Here is a 21,822-nt window from a genome sequence, read left to right as displayed (position 1 = left end):
ATCAGAGTGGGGAGGGCTTATAGCAATAGAGGGTTTCCTACTACTGAGGCAAGGACTGCCAAATTCACCACGTAGTGTCCGCAAACATTGTGCCCACTAAAGCTGCCAGGGCTATTACTAATGTGTGTTTTCTTTTTCTTTCCCCTAGTCACGAACTCCCGCCTTGGTTTTTGAACACGTAAACAACACAGACTTCAAGGTATAATGTATAACCAACCATTTCAAGCTGTTGGGTTTTTAGACCACATAGAAAGTCTTTCAGGGATGTTACTGTTAGAAGAGCTTCCTTCTAACTTACTTAAAAAGAGCTTTTCATCCTTACAGTGCTAATTTTTTTTCCTTTCCTCCCTCCCTCCCCCCCCCTTCCTCCCTTCCTCCCTTCCTCCCTTCCTTTCAGCTGCATTGGGTCTTAGTTGTGGCACGCGGGATCTTCGTTGAGGCACACGGACTTATCTAGTTGGTGGCGTGCGTGTTTTCTCTTTAGTTGTGGTGCACGGGTTCCAGGGTGTGTGGGCTGTCTCGTTGAGGCACGCAAGCTCAGTAGTTGCGGCATGCGGGCTTAGTTGCCCTGAGGCATGTGGGATCTTAGTCCCCTGACAGGGATCGAACCCACGTCCCCTGCATTGGAAGGCGGATTCTTTACCACTGGACCGCCAGGGAAGTCCCCTTACAATGCTAAATTTAAATATAGTCATACTCTTGTACAAACAGTGCTCACTTTCCATATCTTGGTATTTTGCCTTTTTATTTGTTTAGTGCTCTTTCTAATGACCAGTACTTTTATTTCTCACCATTTGACAGTTTACCATTCGTTTGACAGTTTCCGGTGATGTCATACTTAATGAAAGCAACAGCTCATGTTTAGTCAGGATCCGGCCTTAGGACATTCCTCTTTAAAATGACAAAGTTCAAGAAGAAATGTATTGTCTATATATAAAAGCAAGGACTGCTTGCTTATACCTTAGGATTCCTCAGAATCTTTGGGTTCTAGATCTTAAAAAGAGATGGGTGGGGAAGGGTAGTGTAAATTCTGGTAGAGCGCAAACCTCTGCAACAGATACTCTGACTTCTGGCCAATTTCAACAATTCTCAACTCCAGCACAACAGAAGAATGTAGGCACTCTCTTGGGTTTTAATTTGTAAAGGTATTTGACTTGCCTTTGCACCAGGCCAGTATCATTAGGTATATGGGTCTTCCCTGGTGGTGCAGTGGTTAAGAATCTGCCTGCCAATGCAGGGGACATGGGTTTGAGCCCTGGTCCAGGAAGATCCCACATGCCACAGAGCAATTAAGCCCGTACACCACAAGTACTGAGCTTGTGCTCTAGAGCCGGCAGCCACAACTACTGAGCCCGTGTGCCACAACTACTGAAGCCCACGTGCTTAGAGCCTGTGCTCTGCAATGAGAGAAGCCACTGCAGTGAGAAGCCCGCGCACTGCAGCAACGAGTAGCCCCTGCTTGCTGCAGCTAGAGAAAGCCCGCGCACAGCAACGAAGACCCAATGCAGCCAAAAATAAATAAATACATAAATTTTAAAAAAAGAAATGTTAGGTATCAATAAATGAGTGAATTCTTTTGCTGAGTGGAGGAAAAAAGGAAGAAGAATTGTGTTAGAATCAGAATGATAATTTCAAGGAAAATGTTGTCAGAGGACACCACTGACCATTTAATGATATGTACATTTTTTTTAAGTCTGAAACTCTTTAGAAACTGGAAAAGATACATGACATGTTCAGAGTTTACTTTCATGACATGTTCAGAGTTTACTTTCAAATTGGGACAGTTCTATTAAATTGGCTCAGAAGATTTGACAGCAATGCATCTGCATACCCACTGGTGATCTGCAGTGCCTGTAACTGTAGGCCAAAGGTGAATTAATTCCCTACTAAGGAGGCTATGTGTTTGCCCACGTGTTTTATGAGAAGATCTGGAGGTAAATGAAAAACTACAAATGTATATCAGTGCGTGTTGCATATGTAAATTGGTATGTTCCCAAAAGTAGATTATAGCTTCAGCAATATGAACTTAAGTAATTCTTCACTTTTATATATAGAGTTAAAGACCCAAAGTATCTCTTTCGTTTTATATTGGAGAAGTAGAGACTGGTGAACAGACAGATCTTAGAACAGTGGTAAATGAGCCCAGTCTTGATTTGAATTACTACAAATGAGGATGAGAAATTTCCTTCCTTTCAGTACTATTTCATGGCTCAAATGTTGCATTTGTCTTTAACAGCAATTGTACCAGACGTTAACAGACTATGATATTCGATTTTACATGTATGAGATTCTGAAGGTAAGAGAACCTTGAATACTAAATATCTTTAGATCTCCCCTTTGTTAAATAATCAAAATGACTGTAGAAAAGCCAGTGGGTTAACTTTGTAAAATATGGGGTTTGGGGGTCTGTTTATATAAATTTTTAATAAATTAGTAGCATCAGAATTCTTATGCTGATGTAAAGGTTATGGAATAAGGGTCTAGTAAGAATATAATTTATAATGCTTTGGAAGGGGTATTTAGAAGAGAGGTGGGACTCCTTAACAAATATCTCTATCTTGCTCTTACGAAAGTTACAGTTAAATTGTCAACACTTGTAAAAAAAAAAAAAAAACTCCTGGTGTAATGGCTTCTGGTGTACTTTATTTCACTTAAAATTGAACAAGTAAAACAGTAAGCTTGAACTCAGCCCTCAAAGGGCCATTGTCCTAAAGATTATGTAAATCTGTGCTTAGAGATTGGTGATTTAGAATGAACTTTGATTCCTGAAGTGGGATCACCAAATATATTGCTTCCAGTAGTCAGAAGATCAGCTTTGTAGATAAGAAGATTGCTAAGAGTTGGCTAGTGTCTTACTAAATGAGGATTGACATAAAGCCTGCATTTGAACCTTAGAAGTACCCTGAAGAGACTATGCCAGCAGAAATGTTTGATCTTTCCATTCATTCAATGATATTTGATCATTCCATTCCATTCAATGATCTCGTGCATTATTGTGGCAAACAGGACTTCCGAAAGTTAAGGATATGCTTGCCTAACCCTGGGAACCATAGGAACCCAAGTTGCCCTTCAGAAAGGACAAGAACTTGGCCAATGACATCAGCTGACTTGAAGACCTGGATTAGCAAGCCCCAGAGGTTATGTCACTCACTAGTTTGAGATTGGACATGGTTTTCAAATTGGGTTTGATGTCATAAATCAGGAGTTGGCAAACTCCTTTACAAGGACAAATGGTAAAATTTTTGGCTTTGTGGTCCATAGAGTCTTTCTCACACTACTCACCTCTGATGTTGTAGCATTAAAGCAGCCACAGGCAACAGGCAAACAAATAGATGTGGCTGTGTTCCAATTAAGCATTCACAAAAACAAGCAGCAGGCCGTATTTGGCCCATGGGCCATGGTTTGCCGACCTCTACTACATACTCTTAGCTGCTAAAGAATTACTGTTCTTTGAATACAAGGTTTGTAGTACAGATCAGTTTTCTTCTTTTGAGGGGCTCGTGTTTGTGAAAATAATCCAGGCTTTGGGTAAGGGGGAGAAATTGGAAGTCATGTGATTGGTGTACGCTTTGAGTCTTTTTAACAAAAAGGATGTTGAAACAACTGTGCAAGAACAGGATTTGAAGTTTAGAGGCCATGCATGCATGGGTTTGCACAAGACTCTAAAAAGTACCTGCGGAAGTGATTGTCCTTACTTTGACTCTCAGGAGTGTTGTGAGGCTAGAAGGAAAACTGTGGAGGAAAAGGTAAGGGACTTTAACTAAAAAATCACTCTTATACAAGCTAACGCTTTCCTTTCTTACCTGTTCCTCCCACAGGCCCTGGATTATTGTCACAGCATGGGGATTATGCACAGAGATGTAAAGCCCCATAATGTCATGATTGATCATGAGCACAGAAAGGTAAAGTGGTAGATGGACAAGTCTTATTTATCAACATGATAGAGTTAACAACCCATCTTCAACATTTTATTCCTAGCATCTGTCATAGTCCGTGGTACCTGTTAGGCACTTAATAAATATTTGATGAATGAATGAATGAACAAATCAGTGTGGAATCTACAATATGACATTAATGAACTTATCTATGAAACAGACTCACAGACACAGAGAACAAACTGTGGATGCCAAGGGGGGGGGTGGGGGAAGGATGGACTGGGAGTTTCTAGAATAGATAAACAACAGGGTCCTACTCTATAACACAGGGAACTATATTCAGTATCCTGTGATAAACCCTAATGGAAAAGAATGTATGTATATGTATGACTGAATCACTTTTCTTTACAGCAGAAGTTAACACAACATTGTCAATCAACTAGAATAAAATAAATTTTTTTTAAAAATCACAATGATTAAAACTTTATTCATTCATTCATATTCCTATCAAAAAGAAAACAGATTAGTGTAGTGGGTAAAGCATTAGTTTTGGCAGGGAACCTGGTTTCTAGTCTTATTTATTGAAAAACTACTCTCTTGGGAAATGCCTTTCTCCTCATCTGCCTCTTTTTTTTTTTTTTTTTTTTTAACCTATACAGTGAGTATACAAGTAATATTTGTCTTGCATGCCACTAGGTTATTGTGAGAATTAAGTGTGTACAGTTGTGAAATGGATGAAATATTCAGAAAATGCTGCTGCTTATTAGCAAGTATCATGAGGCCCCTGAGCTCTACAAGTACTTTTAATGAAAGCTGCAGTGTTACATTTCTGTTTTTTAAGGTGACCCAAGCCCACCTTTTATGCAGTGATGGCTCTCTGTTGTAGGCTTTGGGGATATAGGTGATTTGTTCATTCAGTTAGTATTCTTTTAAGCACACACTATGTAATAGGTATTGTTCTGGAGGCTGGGGATATATGTGTGAGACAAAAATAGATTAAAAATTCTTGTCCATAGGAGTTCACAACTGGGGGAGACTGGTAGGATAGAAAGTTAAAAGTGATGTGGAAGGGGCTTCCTGGTGGCACAGTGGTTGAGAGTCCGCCTGCCGATGCAGGGGACACGGGTTCGTGCCCTGGTCCGGGAAGATCCCACATGCCATGGAGCGTCTGGGCCCGTGAGCCGTGGCCACTGAGCCTGCGCGTCCAGAGCCTGTGCTCCGCAATGGGAGAGGCCACAACAGTGAGAGGCCCGCGTACCGCAAAAAAAAAAAAAAAAAGTGATGTGGAAGAAAAAATAAAACAGGATTAGGGAGTGGCAGAGGGTGTTGCAGTTTTAAACAAGGTGGTAAGGAGAAGGTTTCATTAGGAAGGTGACGTTTTGGAGAACGCTTGAAGGGAGTCAACCATGCAGTCTCAGGAAGAGGATATAGCAGATGCAAACCCCTGAGACAAAAATGTGCCTGGCGTGTTGGAACAGCACAAGGATAGAGCTGGGATGGAATGAACACGGGGAAGAGGGGAAGGAAAGGAGATCAGAGAGATAAATAGAACCAGATCATGCAAAACCTGGAAGATCACTGTCAGGCCTTTTCTCCGAAGACACAGGGGTTTTGCAGGATTTGAGCAGAGGGTTGGTAAGTTCTCACTTGAGTATTTAAAAGTTCACTACACATCTATTAGAACAGCTAAAATAAAAAATAGTGGCAGTTCCAAATACGGACAAGGATGCAGGGTAACTCAGTCTCTCATACATTGCTGATGGGAATGTCAAGTGGCATACTCATTTTGGAAAGTGTCAAACTATTGTTTTATAGTTTTGTCAGTTTCTTTAAAAGCTATAAACAATCCAGCAGTGACATTTATCCCAGAGAAACAAAGACTTAGACATGGTTTTCAAATTGGGTTTGATGTCATAAGTCAGGAGTTGGCAAACTCCTTTACAAGGACAAATGGTAAAATTTTTGGTAAAATTTTTGAAGAAAGACTTAGGTCCACACAAAAACCTTCAGTGCATAAATGATTCATCAAACTCTGGTGTATCCATACCATGTAGTATTGTTACTGATTAGTAAGAACTATTGATAATGTAACAGCTTGGATGGGTCTCATGCTAAGTGAAAAAAAGCAGCCTCAAAAAGTTAAACTGATGGTTCCATTTCTATAATACTCTCAAAACAATAGTTAGAAAACAGAGAGGTTACCAGGGGTTAGAAAGTGAGAGGAAGGTATAGCACAAAGGACATCTGTGGTGATGTCCTTTATCTTATGGTGTAAGCTATATGAAGCTGCACATGTGATAAAATTGTGTAGTACTATACACACTTACGCATGTAAAACTGCTGAAAAAGAAAGGTCTCTGAATTGTCAGTTTCCTGGTTTTGATATTGTACTATAGTTATGTAAGATATTACCATCAGGGGAACTGGTGAAGGGTACACAGAACATCTCCAAATTCCTATGAATTTATAATCATTTTTAAATAAAAATACTTTTTAAAAGGATCATTCTGGTTCCTGTGTGGAGAATTGAGGGTAAAAGTGAAAGGTAGACCAGTTAAGAAAAGCAGCTCTTGCAATAAATCAGAGATTGGTGATGGCATGGACCGGAGCAATGGCAGTGGATGTGATGATATGGTCAGAATACGGTAGAGCCAACAGGATTTGTTGACAGATTAGACTTGGGGTGAAAGGGAGACAAGAGTCCAGGGTGAAAAGTTTTTGACCTGAATGACAGGATAAATGGAAGGTAACAGAGGAGGAGGAATCTGGGAGAAACAGGTTTTGCAGGGAATTACCAGAGGTTTAGTTTTGAGATGTCTGTTAGGTGATCACAGAGAGATGGCTGGTGATATGTGTGGGCTAGAGAGTGTAGGTGGGAAAAGCAGAGATACTGTGTGTGAAGCCACAAGACCAGAAATGGTCATCTGGGAATACTTATTGATAAGACAGGAAGCTCAGGGACAGCTCTGGAGCACTGATATTAAGAGGTTGAAGAGAAAGATGATAAAAAAGTTATATCTTCTTTCATACCTTTTGTTATATTTCCCTTTGTTTACTAAAAGAAGACACTGAACCTAATTAACAGTGAACTTTTGGAGACAGTACTGGAGCAGTCAGGCATTACTCAGACCCTAGTGCTCACACTTCAAATCATGGTCATGGTTTGCACACAAAGGGCAAATAAGGTTGCCTTTTTTTTTTTTTTTTTTTTAATTGGGGTATAGTTGCTAAGGTTGCCTCTTGTCCTTGCTACTACTGTTTCCACTTTCAGGATACATTTTGGTAAGAGCTGTTTTGTGTGGCTTTTCTGTTACTGCATTCACTCAGTAAATATTTTTAGGTTTTCTCCTGTGTACTGGGCATTACATTGAATTCTAAAAATTAGCAAAGGTGAATAAAACAGTCCCTACCCTCAAGGATCTTACTGTCCATATTTTTTTTTTAAAACGTTTTCTTCTTTACTCAGTTTTTTTTTTTTTAAATAAATTTATTTATTTATTTTTCTCTGCGTTGGGTCTTTGTTGTTACGCGCAGCCTTCCTCTAATTGTGGCAGGCGGGGGCTACTCTTCATTGTGGTGTGCGGGCTTCACATTGCGGTGACCTCTCTTGTTGCAGAGCACGGGCTCTAGGCACGTGGGCTTCAGTAGGTGTGGCATGCGGGCTCAGTAGTTGTGGCTTGAGGGCTCTAGAGTGCAGGCTCAGTAGTTGTGGCACACGGGCTTAGTTGCTCCGCGGCATGTGGGATCTTCCCAGGCCAGGGATCAAACCCATGTCCCCTGCATTGGCAGGCAGATTCTTAACCACTGTGCCACCAGGGAAGTCCCCAGTCCATCTTTTTTTAAAAGGTAGCAAACAAATATTCAGTAAAGAGCTGTAGGTTCTATTAAAGAAATTTTAAGGTTGGTTGGGTAGGGGGGCATATCAAAGACAATAGTTGCTTCTATTTGCATAATTAGAAAAGACTTCATTAAAGGAGCTAACTTAAGTAACTCAAAAGATGAGGTGTTCACCACAGTAGGAGTCTATATTGAATAGTGGAGACATTCTAGTCAGATGAGCAGTTTAAGAAATTTGCAAGCAGCCACATAGCACAGGGAGATTAGCTCAGTGCTTTGTGACCACCTAGAGGGGTGGGAGAGAGGGAGACGCAAGAGGGAAGAGATATGGGGACATATGTATATGTATAACTGATTCACTTTGTTATAAAGCAGAAACTAACACACCATTGTAAAGCAATTATACTCCAATAAAGATGTTTTTTAAAAAATCACTAAAAAAAAAATTTGCAGAAGCACAGAATGAGATTGTATTTTTCAGGAACTGTAAGTCACACTAGAGCAAAGGAATTAGATCCTGGAGAGAACCCTGTATGTCAAGCTAAGAAGTTTTATTTTCATCCTAAATGCAATAGGTGGTCACTGAAGGGGTTTCAATAGAGAGTGACATGGCTGTTACTTTTAAAAAGATTACTCTGGGGAATTCCCTGGTGGTCCAGTGGTTAGGACTCTGTGCTCTTGCTGCCGAGGGCCCGGGTTTAATCCCTGGTCAGGGAACTAAAATCCCACAAGCTGCACAACGCAGCCAAATAAAAAGAGTGCTCTAATGGCAGTGTGAGGGGTAACTCAAAAGATGAAGTCACTCATTATTTATTATCTTCTTCTTTCAGCTACGGCTAATAGACTGGGGTTTGGCTGAGTTTTACCATCCTGGCCAAGAATATAACGTCCGAGTTGCTTCCCGATATTTCAAAGGTCCTGAGCTACTTGTAGACTATCAGGTGAGAAGAGGAGGGCAGATAAAATTTTGGTCCTTGTGTTTATTTTGCACATAATTTGCAAAAAATGTCATTTTGCACTTTTGAGTAGGCCATTTATGCACATCCATGGCTATCCCTTTTATAGGAATGTAAAATATGAATCACTTCAGTTCATCTGCCACAACTTATGTTTGTATTGTCATAATGTCAGTAGAATATGAATAGATCTGCATTTGATCCTAACTGAAGAGAAAGACACTTTTTCTAATCAGAAATTACAAAGCTAGTTTGAGAATTGTAAGCTAGATTTAACCAACCTTAAAAGTAAACTGAAAAAAATGTTCTCTTCTTAAATTATATCTAGATATAAAGACCTTCCCTCTACCAAAAAAGAAAAGAAAGCACTCTTCTCACGGAAACAAAATCCTTGGGAATACCTTTCCTGCCCCAGTCCTCCCAGGTGTTATCAGATACCTTAAAAAGTTCAGACTCTGTCCTAGAAATTCCTTTTCTGGGGTCTTGAGGATATAACCCTGAGTTCAAAAAACATTTTATACATAAAAATATTCTTTACAACATTATTTATAATAGTGAAAAACAGAACACTATCCTGTTGTAGGAGAAGTTAAAGATTAAATTCTGAAGCATTCATGCAATAAAAAAATGATACACGTTAGAAGGTTTCCATAGGCTGACAATTGGGTTGTTCTTACGTAAGTGAAGAAAGTAATTCAAAATAGTATGTACAGATTTAAAATGAGGGTGGGGGAGCATGGGTGGGAATGCATAGAAGAAAAACATGTTTTTGGTATTTGGACTTTAAGTCAGTGGAGTGGTTTGTTTTTAATAAAAAGCTTTTCTAAAAAAATTTGAAGTGACAGGATTCATTCTTGTCATTTCATGTGTGATGACGACATTTTCTTTAATGCAGATGTATGATTATAGTTTGGATATGTGGAGCTTGGGTTGTATGCTGGCAAGTATGATCTTCCGGAAGGAGCCATTTTTCCATGGACATGACAATTATGATCAGGTGATATATGTTGTTCCTATTAGGAAATTTACTGGTCTTACCAAGTGACGGCCAGATCTGCTTACCCATTAGAAACTGCAGTGGATCTTGCTAAAATACAGATGCCTGGCCCCCCGCACCTGAGAGCTATTAAATTAATAAGTTAGAATCTGAGAGTGGGACCCTAGAATAATTTTCAAATATTTGCTTGTCAGCCAACCTGACATTGATCCTCGGATTGGTGTCTTGGGAACTATTGGTTCAGCTTTTGAAATTAGAGTTTTTCCTTTGCATTGCTTGTTTAATTGTGAGATATAGTTGTATATACATGTTCTAGGAAATATTTTACAATTCAAAGAATAATAGTTTAAAATATAGGATATTACCTTAGAATCTCCTAATGTGAACTTTTATTAGGATTAGGAATGTTTTCTCCAACATGTTGGTTTATATGTGGTATTTCTGTGATCCTTTTGTCTCGTCATACAGATTGAGTTGATGTATGTCAGTAGAAATATAGATGGTATTTTTTATACTAGCTGCACTTCCCCTTGTAGATCAAGGGGCCATTTCATTCAAGGGAACCTGGAATGATTCTAGGGCCTTGTGGAAGGTACTGTTGCCTTGTTTGACCACAATGACTTTTTTTTTAAATTAAACTTCATTTTAAGGTAATGTAAATTCATGTGAAGTTGTAAGAATTAATACAGAGAAATATGGTGTGCCTTTTATCCAGTTTCCCCCTAACATAACTTTTTGCAAAACTATGTACAGTATCACAACCAGGATGTTGATATCAATATAACCAAGGTACAGAACATCTCTGTCACCTCAAGGATCCTTCATTTGCCCTTTTATAGTCGCACCAAGTTCCCCTCCCCCTCTTTTATGCTTCTCTGTTGTAATCTCCATTTCTGCAATTTTATCATTTCGAGAATGTTATATACGTATGATGACCATTTTTCACATGAGTCGAAGAATACCATGTGAATTCAGTTAAAATCAGCAACTCTTTATCAGGTGCCATGCAGAATTGAGGAATATAGACAGAAAGAAAGAATAGCCCCTCATCTCAAAAGTTCTTCATAGTCTGTCTAGCAAGGGAACCAAACATATAAGAAAGTAAGTTACAGTAGTAAATGTCAGAGTAGAAGTGTAGACAAGATACAAAAGACCGTTGTAATGGGAATGAGTGGTCTGAGTATATGGGGTTGGGGGGGAGCTTCCCAAAGGAAGTGACATCTTCAGCTGGGTTGTAAGGGGGAAAAAAATAAGACTTCACCAGAAGGAAGGAAGCAGGTTATAAAGTGGTTTGCTTTTTCTGTTTGATACATTCACATCAGTAATAATTTAGGGAACGTTATGTGGAAATCCATTCATGTTGTGCAAAAAAAATTGAAGTAAATTGGTTGTAACATTCATACCTGTAGCCATGATGATCCGTTCTGTTAATTCAGTCATGGTTAATTGTTGATTTAATCATGTAATATGCGTTTGGTGTGGGTTTTGTCTTCTTCAATCCTAGTTGGTGAGGATAGCCAAGGTTCTGGGGACAGAAGATTTATATGACTATATTGACAAATACAACATTGAATTAGATCCACGTTTTAACGATATCTTGGGCAGGTAAGTCACAAAATAAAATCTGTGCATCTGTGCCTTAAGCAGTTTGGGTGTAAACTGGTACTTTGGATCCCCAGAATAGTTATGTTCTCTTTGCCAACACTGCTGAGGTATCTCTGGTCCACTGCTACAGAATGCTGCATAGGCAGGCGTGTGATAAAAGCATTGGATTGAATGGCCATTTCCCCAGATGCACTTACAGGATTCTGAGTGTGGAGGTTGTAGTCAGAAGATTCCTGACTATGTAGAGTCTAGTAGAAGGGTTACAGTTGAGTCAGAAATCAAAATCTCCTGATTCAACTTGCTTCTCTAAATGACAGAATTGTCTCTAAGAGAAAGAAATAGTCATAGAATAAGTACATGCTTCAAGACTGATGTGCAGACAACAGACTCTAAAAATAGTGACTAGACACAATACTAACTCATTCACCACTTAACAGGAAGAGGTGAACTTTCTTGATACAAAGGCTTTTCCTGGCCAAGTGGCAGAGATGCCAGGAAAGGGGGTGTGGGGGATGGGGAGGGAGGCCTGGTTAGCCCAGCCACCTGGCCCTCCTTGCTGTGCAGGAGCATTCAGTCCTGTAAAGTAACCTGAATTATGTTTCATAAAATTATGGGGACCCAGATTTCTCTTTTCTGCAACACTGCTATTTCCAGTCTCTCCAATTAGCTTTGTTGTCTCTGCAGTGGCAGAGCGGTATAAGACTAGTCTCTTGAGTTTTTATTTCTCTTGTGATTGGCTGGAATCCTAGCCACTAAGGAAAATGTAGGAGTGAAATGTTGGGCTTCTCTGCCCCTTGGTCCATTTCTCATTCCCCCTTTTGGCTCTGCAGACATTCCCGTAAGCGATGGGAACGCTTTGTCCACAGTGAAAACCAGCACCTTGTCAGCCCTGAGGCCTTGGATTTCCTGGACAAGCTGCTGCGGTACGACCACCAGTCACGGCTCACCGCAAGAGAGGCCATGGAGCACCCCTATTTCTGTGAGTCCAGCTGTTCAGTCCACAGAGCCTGTGCAGGCCTGCCCAGTAGATTGTACCAGGCAGGGGAGAATATATGCTGTGAAGAAAGCCCTGGGCCCAGAGCCCTACAGAACAGAATTGGAATTCCAACCTCCTGTACTTAGCTTGCTGCAAGGTTACTTCACCCACAGTGAGCCTTGGTTTCTTCAGTGGGGACCATGATTGTTGAGAGGATTCTTATCTAACACAGAGTACCTGACTCATGATCACTCCTAAATAAATTGCTTTTCTTACTGCGTGGGTGACACTTCTCAGTGGCTAGTCTGGAGTGGTTGGATTAGAACATACAGCCCTATATCTGTCCCGTCTCTTGTTAATCATTTGTTGGAGAGAGCCAAAAAGGCTTGAAAACCTTATTGTATGAACACCTTGACCTAGGTTTGTGAGTATAGCTAACTGTTGTCATGAATGAAAATGCCACTTAGCTGCACCCCATCCTCACTGTGTTGGGTTGTTCCTTGGGGAGTGGTTGGGTGGTATTTTAGTGAATCAATTACACTCTTGCTCAGTCTCCTGTACCTGAAGCAGACTGAAAGGCTGATGGAGATGTAGAGTGAAGTCTGTGGTCATAGCACTAATTTGCACAAGTCTGTAGTTTTGGCCTGTTTGGCACCAAGCTGTAAACCGCAGTAAAACCAATTCACTCTGATAATATATTTCTGTTTGGGTAAGGGTAAATTGTATTATGTCATTAAATTCTAACAGGATTGGTTTTGTTTTAAATTAGCTCTACTATGGATAATTACCTCCTTTTCCTACTATTTAGTTTAGTAGTTGGCCTTTACCACAGTTTGACAGGAAAGATAGTTTTATTTTGTATTACTTGTTCAATTCATAGTGAAGGCAGTTGACACCTTAATTCTATTACTAAGGGAATAATATGGAATACAAATAAAATGTAAAGAATGAGGATGACTGCTTTAAGGCCCCAGCCCATTAGTTTAATCCTTCAAGCATAACAGAATCTAACCTTTTTGTCTCTTTTCTAGACACTGTTGTGAAGGACCAGGCTCGAATGGGCTCATCTAGCATGCCAGGGGGCAGTACGCCTGTCAGCAGCGCCAATATGATGTCAGGTCAGTTCATTGGTAAATTTATTTTTTTAAGAAAAGATAGAAGTCAGTTATCATTCTTAATTTTGCTCCCTCTTTGTGACCTGATTTCTGTGGCCCTCCCTCTTCTCTATAATGATTACCTTATTGACATACTGCCCTGTATGGCTCTCCCCACCAGGTTTCAGGATGCTTTTGAAACCTGGTATACCTTAATGGCGCTGCCTTGAGTAAGAGTATCAACAGTCTCTTCTAGGCCAGAATCACAAAAATTATTTGGGACTTGAAAGTCTCAACAAGCCATGAGGAGTAAAGAGATCCTTTCATCTCACAGGTTAGAGTGACAGTAGGTGATGCTGTCCTCAGAAACAAGATTAAGAAAATGAGGGAGAGTAGAGATGGGGTTTGTACATGGGTATATATGCGTATAAGAATGGTTCTCGGGCTTCCCTGGTGGCGCAGTGGCTAAGAATCTGCCTGCCAATGCAGAGGACATGGGTTCGAGCCCTGGTCCAGGAAGATCCCACATGCTGCAGAGCAACTAAGCCCGTGTGCCACAACTACTGAGCCTGCACTCTAGAGCCCGCGAGCCACAACTACTGAAGCCTGTGCGCCTAGAGCCCGTGCTCCGCAACAAGAGAAGCCATTGCAATGAGAAGCCCGCGCACCGCAACGAAGAGTAGCCTCCGCTTGCTGCAACTAGAGAAAAGGCCGCGCGCAGCAACAAAGACCCAACACAGCCAAAAATAAAATAAATAAAATTAATTAATTAAAAAAAGAATGGTTCTCTGAGTTTTTCCAGAGCAACTACAGTGTACCTAGTAAATTATAATGTTTTATATGAAATTATCTTTAATGTTGTTGAGTCATTATGATTTAGAGCGAGTTTTTACCCAGAAGAAACCACAGTTACCCAAAAGAAGCCATAGGCCTGTCCCCTAAGAATTATATATGTAGGCAGCGTCCACATGAATATACTCGTGATCGTGAGGGTACTTAGACACCCTCAAAGAATTGCTGTTGTCTGAATTCTTTTTTTAAAGAACTAGCTGCCTTCTAGAGTTTATCCTCTGGGTATCATGCCAACGTGCAAAATGATATATGTCCAAGGTTACTCATTCTAGCCTTATCTGTAATCAAAGAACATTAAAAACAGCTCCATGTAGAGTAGGGAACTGATAAAATGAATTACAGGGCATCCATTCAGTGGAATGCTATATGGCTAGAGAAAAGAATGAGTGTTTCGTGTTCTTGTCTAGTTTCAACTCCAAAGTAGTAATGTGAAATGAAGAAAGCAAGATGCAGGACCATGTCCAAGACCAGGAATGGGCAAGAATATATAATCACATTCTTATATGTGATTCTTATATGCATATTTTTATAAAATTATATTTAAGTATATGCATAAAATATTTCTGGAAGGGTACACCCCAAAAGTGGTGCCATAAGTTGGCCAAGTGACAGGGCAAGGAAAATTCTCACTGTGTACTCTTTTCAGCTATTTTTAAGTCATGTAACTATATTGGCTATTCAGAAAATATACAACATTTTGAAAATGTAAAGAACTAGCTGATTGAGGGCAGTCTAACAGGTAATCTGATCATGGGTGGAAGAAACTAAATGGAAGTAAATCCTAAAACACTATTTTAGCTTACAGATGAGAAATGATCCTTTCTGCACTGAAAATGCTGGCTAACAAGGGAATGTGGTCATGAGCATGAACTTTGACTCCAGCCTTCTACTGTTCAGTTCATAGTGACTAGCCACATGTGGCTATTTATATTAACTGAAATCAAATAAAATTGTAAAATCAGTTGCTTAGCTACACTAGCCACATTGCAAGTGCTCAGTAGTCACATATGGCTAGTGGCCGTTAGTACAGATTACAGAGCATAAAGTTTGGTTGGACATGCTGCCCTAGACAGGCTTGGGTTGGAATCCAAGCATAGATGCCACTTACTAGCCATGCACCTTGGACAAACCGCTTAAACTCTCCAAACTTAGATTTCTTTACCTGTCTACTAAATTTATTGGAGCTTGTCATTTTAATTTGTGAAGATTTAATTTGAAATTAGATTTACTTTGTAAAAATCTAAGGAGAGGCCTTTAATAAAATGAGAATTTGTGTCACTTTTGCGATAGGTGCTCTGAAAAACTGGTGACTAAGATTTCCATGGTGTCTCTAGCTCACTGTCAGCTGTTGTCTTTCAGGGATTTCTTCAGTGCCAACCCCTTCACCCCTTGGACCTCTGGCAGGCTCACCAGTGATTGCTGCTGCCAACCCCCTCGGGATGCCTGTTCCAGCTGCCGCTGGCGCTCAGCAGTAATGGCCCTTCTGTCTCCTGATGCCTGAGCAGAGGCTGGGGAGTCACTCACTCCCTCGATGCAGCTTGCGCCTGCGGGGGGGGGGGGGGGGTGAAAGACTTCAGAAGCACCGTGTCTGAACCGTTGCTTGTGGATTTATAGTAGTTCAGTCATAAAAAAAAAAAAATTATAATAGGCTGATTTTCTTTTTTTTTCTTTCTTTTTTTTTTTAACTCGAACTTTTCATAACTCAGGGGATTCCCTGAAAAATTATCTGCAGGTGGAATATTTCACGGACAAATTTTTTTCTCCCCTTCCAAATTCAGTTCCTCACCACTAAAGAACAAAGATAAACCAGCCTCAATCTGGCTGCTGCGCTTGGGTGGAGATCTCTTCCCATGCCCACCATTGCTCCCCTACCATCCCACACTTCAAGGGGTTTGTATTTCATGCTCTCCTCCAGAGATTACAAAAATGTAGCTTCTTGAAGGGAGGTGGGAAGGAAGGAGGAAGGAAGGACCCAACCTATAAGAGCAGTGTACTGCTAGTCACTTATATCACTTTACTCCAAAAGTGCTTCAGTGGGGTTATACTGGTGAATCTAGTGGAAATATGTCTTAGTTACACTGAGATGCTGAAAATCTACCCAAAGTGCAGACAGGTCCTGAAAACGTCTGTTCAGTATGAATCATGTCGTATTGACCTAACCTAAATCCAACTCACTTATAATTTAGTTTCAGTTCAGTTTAAAACTTTAAAACTCTCCCTCCCAGGCTCCTTACCTTGGTCCTCTTCCCCTTTCATCTCCCAACATGCTCTATAGCTGGTAGGAGGGGGAAGGCAAAGTCTTTTTCAATTTTCTTTGACTTGGCCCTTTTGAATTCAGTTAGTTACTGGGTATAATTATTGCTTTTTACAAAAGAAAAAAACATTGTCTATGTTGGTTTCATGCTAGTAACTCTTGAAGAGCTAGTGAGAGATGTGGCCACTGCATTTTATTTTAAGCTTTCTACCTTTTCCTCCTACCTTCCCCTTCCCTCACATGCCATCCATTGAGAAGACCTGCCCCTCAGTCTTGTAAATGTACCTGAGAGGTAGGAGCAGAGCCACTATCTCCAGTGAAACTGAAATGGTAGACCTGTAATTGTGGGAAAACTAAACTCTCTTGTTACAGCCCTGCCACCCCTTGCTGTGTGTATATATATAATACTTTGTCCTTCATATGTGAAAGATCCAGTGTTGGAATTCTTTGGTGTAAATAAACGTTTGGTTTTATTTATCAAGGTTAGATTTAAGTTCCCTGTGTAAAGGTCTCGCTGGGTGGGTGGCTCACGTTCACATCTGAGGGGCCTGCAGCCCTGTACCGTGGAGGCTTCCCAAGCCCCCCATTTTTATACAACCCTCGTTCAACCCATGGTACCGGGCGGGCAGAGAGGCCTTAAAAAAGCTCCACAAGCCAAAGCGTCTCTGGGGATTAAGGATCCTTTGCCATAAATTCATTTTGTGTCTCAGCAGTGCAGGGATTGGGGATGGGAAGAGTCGCCAGTTTTTGTGTGTTTGTGTGTGTAAAGTGGATTTTCCACTGTAATCCAGCCACCTAAGTTTATCAGGTGCTTCACTGAGGAAGCCTAGTTTTTTAAGCACAATAGCAAAACCATCAGCTCTGTATTTTCTCCTGTTGCTTCATTACCGTAGCTGCTTGTGGGGACTAGGAAAAATTCTTCCAACATATTTTAAGGCCTGAAGTCTTAGTTCCCCATTCTCCTACCTTTATAGATTCACAAGTCTTTCTCACCTTGGCGTCATAGATAAACATAATTGTTTGAGGAGTTGAATTTAATGAACTTATCTAACTTTGTAACCCATCTTAGCTCTAGTAACTTTATCAGAGGTGGTGGCTTTAGTGAATATAATGGTAAACTTTAGAGGAAGCTAAAGCCTCCTTCTATAGTGCTTCTCAACCATAGGGAAAACACTCTATGTGGCAGGGTGATCTTCTTCGTGGCCACTTACAGTGGATATTTATTGTTCTCGACCCTTTTATGCCCTAGAATGCTGTGGGGGTTACCATGTTGAATTTGTGCAGAACCTCAAAGCACCAGATGTGCCAGAGATGCAGTTTGAGATTGCGTTTGCACTGGATTGTGATTTGAACAGGACACTTATGACTGATGAATTCTTTCTTTTGAGGTGGGGAGGAGGGCTGTAAATCAAGACTTCACATCCCACCCTTGTAGCTCAGAGAACCTAGGTGCAGCTGAGGCTGATGTGGGGAGCTGCAAACAGCTGGACCTCCTAACACGCATCAGACCTTGCAAGAAACGTAAGGTGAATGCAGAGGACTCTGAAATGCCACCCAAGAGCCTTTTAAAAGAAATAGAAGTATTTAAAATGCTACTTAAGGAGTCACTGCAGAAGCATGAAAAAAAAAAAAAAGACCCAATTGGGTGGGTGGGTGGGGGGCAAGGGTTTACAGAGTAACAACTTCTGTGTTGTTGTAAATTACCTCATCTGTATACCTTGTATTGGGACACTTCATTTCTCAGCACTACCTGTGTCTGCATTGATTAGATGGCAGGAAATGGAAAGCCAATCTAAGACACTTGTGTTGGCAATTACTCTGAAAGGTTCTTTAAGTATTTTTTTAACTTTGTTTGAAGTGCTCCCTCCCCCCTTTTAAGTTTGAAGTCATAAGTTCCCCCTCCCCACCTTGATGATTTATTGGTTGTAATTGTATTGTATTTGGTATAACTAAAACATAACTGTGCTGGGAAGAAGTTGTGCCATGAAGGTCTTTAATTTTTTTTTAATAAAAACATTTAAACAAATGAAATGTCCCTGCAGCCTGAGCAATATGCTTCTCCAACCGACACCGTGTGTGTGACAGATGGCTTAGTTCTCAAGTGCTTTGAATTTAATACTGGGCTGATGGAGATGTGAAATGGGATGAATTAAGGTTGGTTGAGGAGCACTGAAGTGTAGGAGTTTTTGACATTGAGAGACAGTGAAGAGAGCATGATGTTGTTGCTAAACAGGACTGGTTTCATTCCTGCCCTCGTCACACACTTGGCTACTTGGCAAGTTACTTCTGAATCTGTTTCATCATCTATAAAATGGAGCCACTGCTTCTTTGGGATTAAATGAGAGTGAATGTCAAGTGTCTGGCACCTGTTATGCCCTTGTTCAACCTAATACCCCTGGCCCCTGGTATGGGGGATTAGTCCTTGGCCCTGATTTTGCAAGTAACTCACAGTATGATCTCTCCTCTGGCTCTCTTGGGACCAGTGTGTGTTCAGTCAGGGGAGTCTGGATGAGATGTCTTCTGAGTTCCTTTTCAGCTCTGACACTGATTTTAGAAAGTTTGAGTTGGTGCGTAAATACAGAGGTCCATGGAGACAGTTGGTTTGTTAGCAGAAAAGGCCAGTGCTCAGTGAATGGCAGTAAGCCCTGTGGAAGGTCAGCCTTGGAGAGACCTCCAGTGCAGGAGGCAACGTGCAGTCTCGGTGCCTGGAATGAAGGCATATGCTGGTGAGCAAATGGGGACATACTTGGCAGCTTTAATAGAAACTACCAAAAGGGCTGGTAAAAGAGGTGAACAGAGTTTACTTGCTTATTAATGTCAAATGAGTAAATTCTACAACAGTATATACTTGAATTTTCATTTATTCTTTCTCATTTAACAACAGTTGAAAAGTTGAAATCAGGAAATGCCGTTATCCCAAATTCTTAGTTTCCTTTAAATGTTCAGTGCATCCGTATGTTAATAATATTGGGAGTTGAGAAGTGTGGTTTAGATAAAAGGAACCATTGTGTAATATCTTATATCTGAAATGCCTAACTTACATGAACATTAATTTCTCACATTTACTCTTATTTTATCCATGAGACAGATAGGAAGATTAAGTTGTTGGAGTGGGCCTATTAGAGACAGAGGAATATATTTGGTAAAATTAGATCTTCAGGGTATGGCTAATTACTGTAGTCCTAAAGTAGTAGAGAAAATTGTGGATTGGTTGACAGATTTGGAAATTTTTATTTCCTCTCAATCTTTAAATTTCATCTTGTTTCACCTGTTGTCAAGTGTGGTTACAATTAGAACTGACCTTTTGAGTATCTCTTGAAAAAATCTAGTTTTGTCACCACTCCCACTAGCAGATTTCTCTCCTGAGATTAGAACTGGGTTTGAGTAGTTGTTTAATCGTAACAGTCCTTGCCTGTACTTCCCTGCTGGTAATTTCCTCCTCCCTTGTGCTGATTGATGCTCCATCCTATGTAAAAGTCACCTCTCTCTGCTTCCCCCACTGCCGTCACTACCCCTGCATCCTTTTTCCTTATAACACCTGACCTTATGTTATTTTTGTCTCTCTCCCCACCTGCATGTAAAGTCCCTGATGACCTTGTATGTCTTACTAATCTGTGCATCCTCATAAAAAACTTTTTTTTAAGTGTGTTAATATCCTTCAGAATTGAAGAGGATCAAATGGAGTAGCACGAGGAAAATGCTTAGCATCATACCAGCCTCATAATAGATGCTCAATAAATAGTAATTCCACCCTCCACTCCCAGTTCCACCTTCCCCCTCCTCCACACACAATAAATTAGTGGGAGTGTTGTTGAATAAAGGACATCTCAAGATGAGAAGAGCCTTGTTCGTAGATGTGCAGCTATAATTATAAGCCACAGGCCAGACTGGATTAACATGACAAAATGTTTATTTAATGTTTACTTATTTATTTTAATTATTTAATAATTTAATGAGCCCTTGGTGAAACCTTGAGTGGCTGAAGGCTGAGCAACGATCCTGACCAATTTAGTAGAATTAGGTGCTACAATATCCCCTGCTTTCCACCATTGGTATATAACAATGTGAAATTCAGGCTGTTCTCCAAGTAGAACAGATACAGAGGGTGTCACAAGGTAGTCTGGTTCTGGAGTCAATGTGGACGAGTGCTTTCTAGATTTCATAACTCTACTATGATTATGTGCTAAATTTACCACTTCAGAGAAGCAACCTAGTAGAACTATAAATGCCCTGGTTCTGAGAAGAGTTATGGCTGGCTGTGTAGTTCTGGCTCAGTAATTTAACCTCTCTGAATCTTCAAAACTGACTTAAATTATTATTGTAAAACATTTTAGATGTACCAAGTTGTAAAGAGGCTGTAACACACCCATGAACCCACTGCCCGTTAAGTCTATATTACCAATACAGACGAAGCCCCTTTTGCCCCTCTTCTCTTCCTCCCTGCCCCAGAGGTTCTAATATCTTCTTCATATGTAAAATTGGGGTGTTAATACCTATTTTACAAGGTGGTTATAAGATTAGATGATAATGTTTGGAAAGTGCCTGGCACACAGTAGAGTTGGGCTAAATATTCACTTCCACTCTGAACTGTATAGTTGTGCAGGTTACGTGCAGAAAAAGATTCCATGTCTATAGGAATGCCATAGACTTGTGCATTTATTTCTACAGTTTTACAGTAGATGGCAGTAAAATACCTGGTTCTAGAAGAAAAAAATCCATGCATTAAATGACAGGTTTTCAACAGATGCAGGTTGTTTCTAATTTCCATGAAGGCCAGCATTGCCCTGTTCTCACCCCCTCTCACTCTTCTCCTCTAAGAGTCTATCACTCTTATCTCCTCTGAATTTTTAATTTCTCTACTGAAAGCCAAATATTTTTGCACTATAGCAAATTACAGTCTGGATTTGCCTCCCTGTGGTCATAATCACCAGAGATTCTTAGTGGTCTCAATGTAAGAAGCTCTTCCCCAGCACCTCCAGATGGGAGTTTATAGGATGGACAGTCCCTTTCTTAGGGAAGTTCCCGAGGGGATTGGGTATTTCTGAGTCAGCTTTACTCTTGCATCATCTGCTTGGACAGAATTTTCTTGGCTCCTCTAATGATGAAAAGGAAAAGCAGCAGCAGCTGGCAGCTGGTTTCCTGATTTCACCCTGAGAGTCAGAGTCTCGGCAACAGCTAAACATTTGTAGACTTATCTAGAAAGGGAGCACTTTGCTCCTCTGTGTTGAACAGTTCTGGGAACTCCATGGTGAACTTCCTATGAAGAAACCTAAATACCCACAGCTCTCCACACCTCATTCTTTTCCCTGCTCACCCACTCAGCTCTGTCCCCTCAGCCCAGAATCAGAGTTTCTTATGGACTCATTTTCTTGACTG

The 21,822-nt window shown here is 40.6% G+C and overlaps 2 protein-coding genes and 1 non-coding gene across 3 annotated transcripts in view; 2 read left to right on the top strand and 1 right to left on the bottom strand.

The window, feature by feature from the left end:
- CSNK2A1 (casein kinase 2 alpha 1) overlaps positions 1–18,477 on the top strand; it is a 56,247-nt gene extending 37,770 nt beyond the window's left edge. Inside the window, 10 exon segments of the mRNA XM_004272673.4 lie at positions 149–199; positions 2,237–2,296; positions 3,819–3,902; positions 8,543–8,653; positions 9,564–9,665; positions 11,170–11,270; positions 12,101–12,249; positions 13,278–13,364; positions 15,552–15,628; positions 15,630–18,477. Of these exon segments, the coding sequence (XP_004272721.2) occupies positions 149–199; positions 2,237–2,296; positions 3,819–3,902; positions 8,543–8,653; positions 9,564–9,665; positions 11,170–11,270; positions 12,101–12,249; positions 13,278–13,364; positions 15,552–15,628; positions 15,630–15,686 (879 nt within the window). The 3' untranslated portion in view covers positions 15,687–18,477.
- Positions 1–21,822, bottom strand: part of BCL2L1 (BCL2 like 1) — an 871,182-nt gene that overhangs the window by 228,947 nt on the left and 620,413 nt on the right. The window lies entirely within an intron of this gene.
- On the top strand, positions 8,357–8,429 carry TRNAK-CUU (transfer RNA lysine (anticodon CUU)). Its single transcript has one exon. It is a non-coding gene; the product is annotated as a tRNA-Lys (tRNA).

The sequence above is a fragment of the Orcinus orca genome, chromosome 16 (genome assembly GCF_937001465.1).
Source record: "Orcinus orca chromosome 16, mOrcOrc1.1, whole genome shotgun sequence".
Classification (NCBI taxonomy): Eukaryota; Metazoa; Chordata; class Mammalia; order Artiodactyla; family Delphinidae; genus Orcinus; species Orcinus orca.
Note: the sequence above shows the minus strand (reverse complement) of the source record. Positions and strands in the feature narration are given on the sequence as shown.